The sequence below is a fragment of the Eimeria tenella genome, genomic scaffold (genome assembly GCF_000499545.2).
Source record: "Eimeria tenella Houghton genomic scaffold, Eth_scaff64, whole genome shotgun sequence".
Classification (NCBI taxonomy): Eukaryota; Apicomplexa; class Conoidasida; order Eucoccidiorida; family Eimeriidae; genus Eimeria; species Eimeria tenella.
In genome coordinates this window covers 20,990-21,645 of record NW_013543430.1, presented here as the reverse complement: position 1 = coordinate 21,645, position 656 = coordinate 20,990, and the positions used below count along the sequence as shown (strand labels likewise).

The window sequence follows — 656 nt, the reverse complement described above, 5'->3', positions numbered from 1 at the left end:
GGTGCTGCTGCTGCTGCTGCTGCTGTTGCTGCTGCTGCTGCTGCCGTATTGAGGGTCGTGCCTCTCCAGCTGCAGCACCAGGTAGCCGTCAGGCAGCTGCGAGAGGCTGGGGTGTACAGACAGCAGCACATCTGCTGCTGGCTTCGTCGCCCCAGGCAGCGGCTGCTGCCACTCAATAGAGTAGCCGGGCGGCTGCCACTGCTGCTGCTGCTGCTGCTGCTGCTGCTGCTTGTGGGGCAGCAGCAGCCGCGTGTAAGGGTTGAAGAACACTGGGTCGTCGTTGAGGAAGCCCGACGCCGTAAACGACAGCGCCAAGTGCTGCGTCTCCGCTGCTGCTGCTGCTGCGGCTGCTGCTGCTGGTGCTGCTGCTGTTGCTGCTGCTGCTGGGGGCGCAGCAGCAGCAACGGGAAGCGGCAGCGACACAGCAGCAAAAGCCTCAACCGAGTCGTCTCTTATCTGCAGCGGAATTCCAACTGGACTTAAATTGCCAGGAAAAGAAGGAGAAACTACTGGAAAGATCCTGAACGCAGCGCAGACTCCGAGGGTTTAGGGTTTAGGGTTTAGGGTTAGGGCTGCGACAGCAGGTGCTAGGCGACGCCAAGGCAACACCACTGCTAGCCGCAGCGCCGGCAGCAGCAGAATCAGAATCAGCAGCA

The 656-nt window shown here is 61.4% G+C and overlaps 1 protein-coding gene across 1 annotated transcript in view; it reads right to left on the bottom strand.

Annotated features, from left to right (window-relative positions):
* Positions 1-656, bottom strand: part of ETH_00033280 (uncharacterized protein) — a gene marked incomplete at both ends in the record, with an annotated part of 2,535 nt that overhangs the window by 1,524 nt on the left and 355 nt on the right. The window contains one exon of the mRNA XM_013377837.1: positions 15-456. Coding sequence (XP_013233291.1) covers positions 15-456 — 442 coding nt within the window. The remainder of the gene's footprint in view (positions 1-14; positions 457-656) is intronic.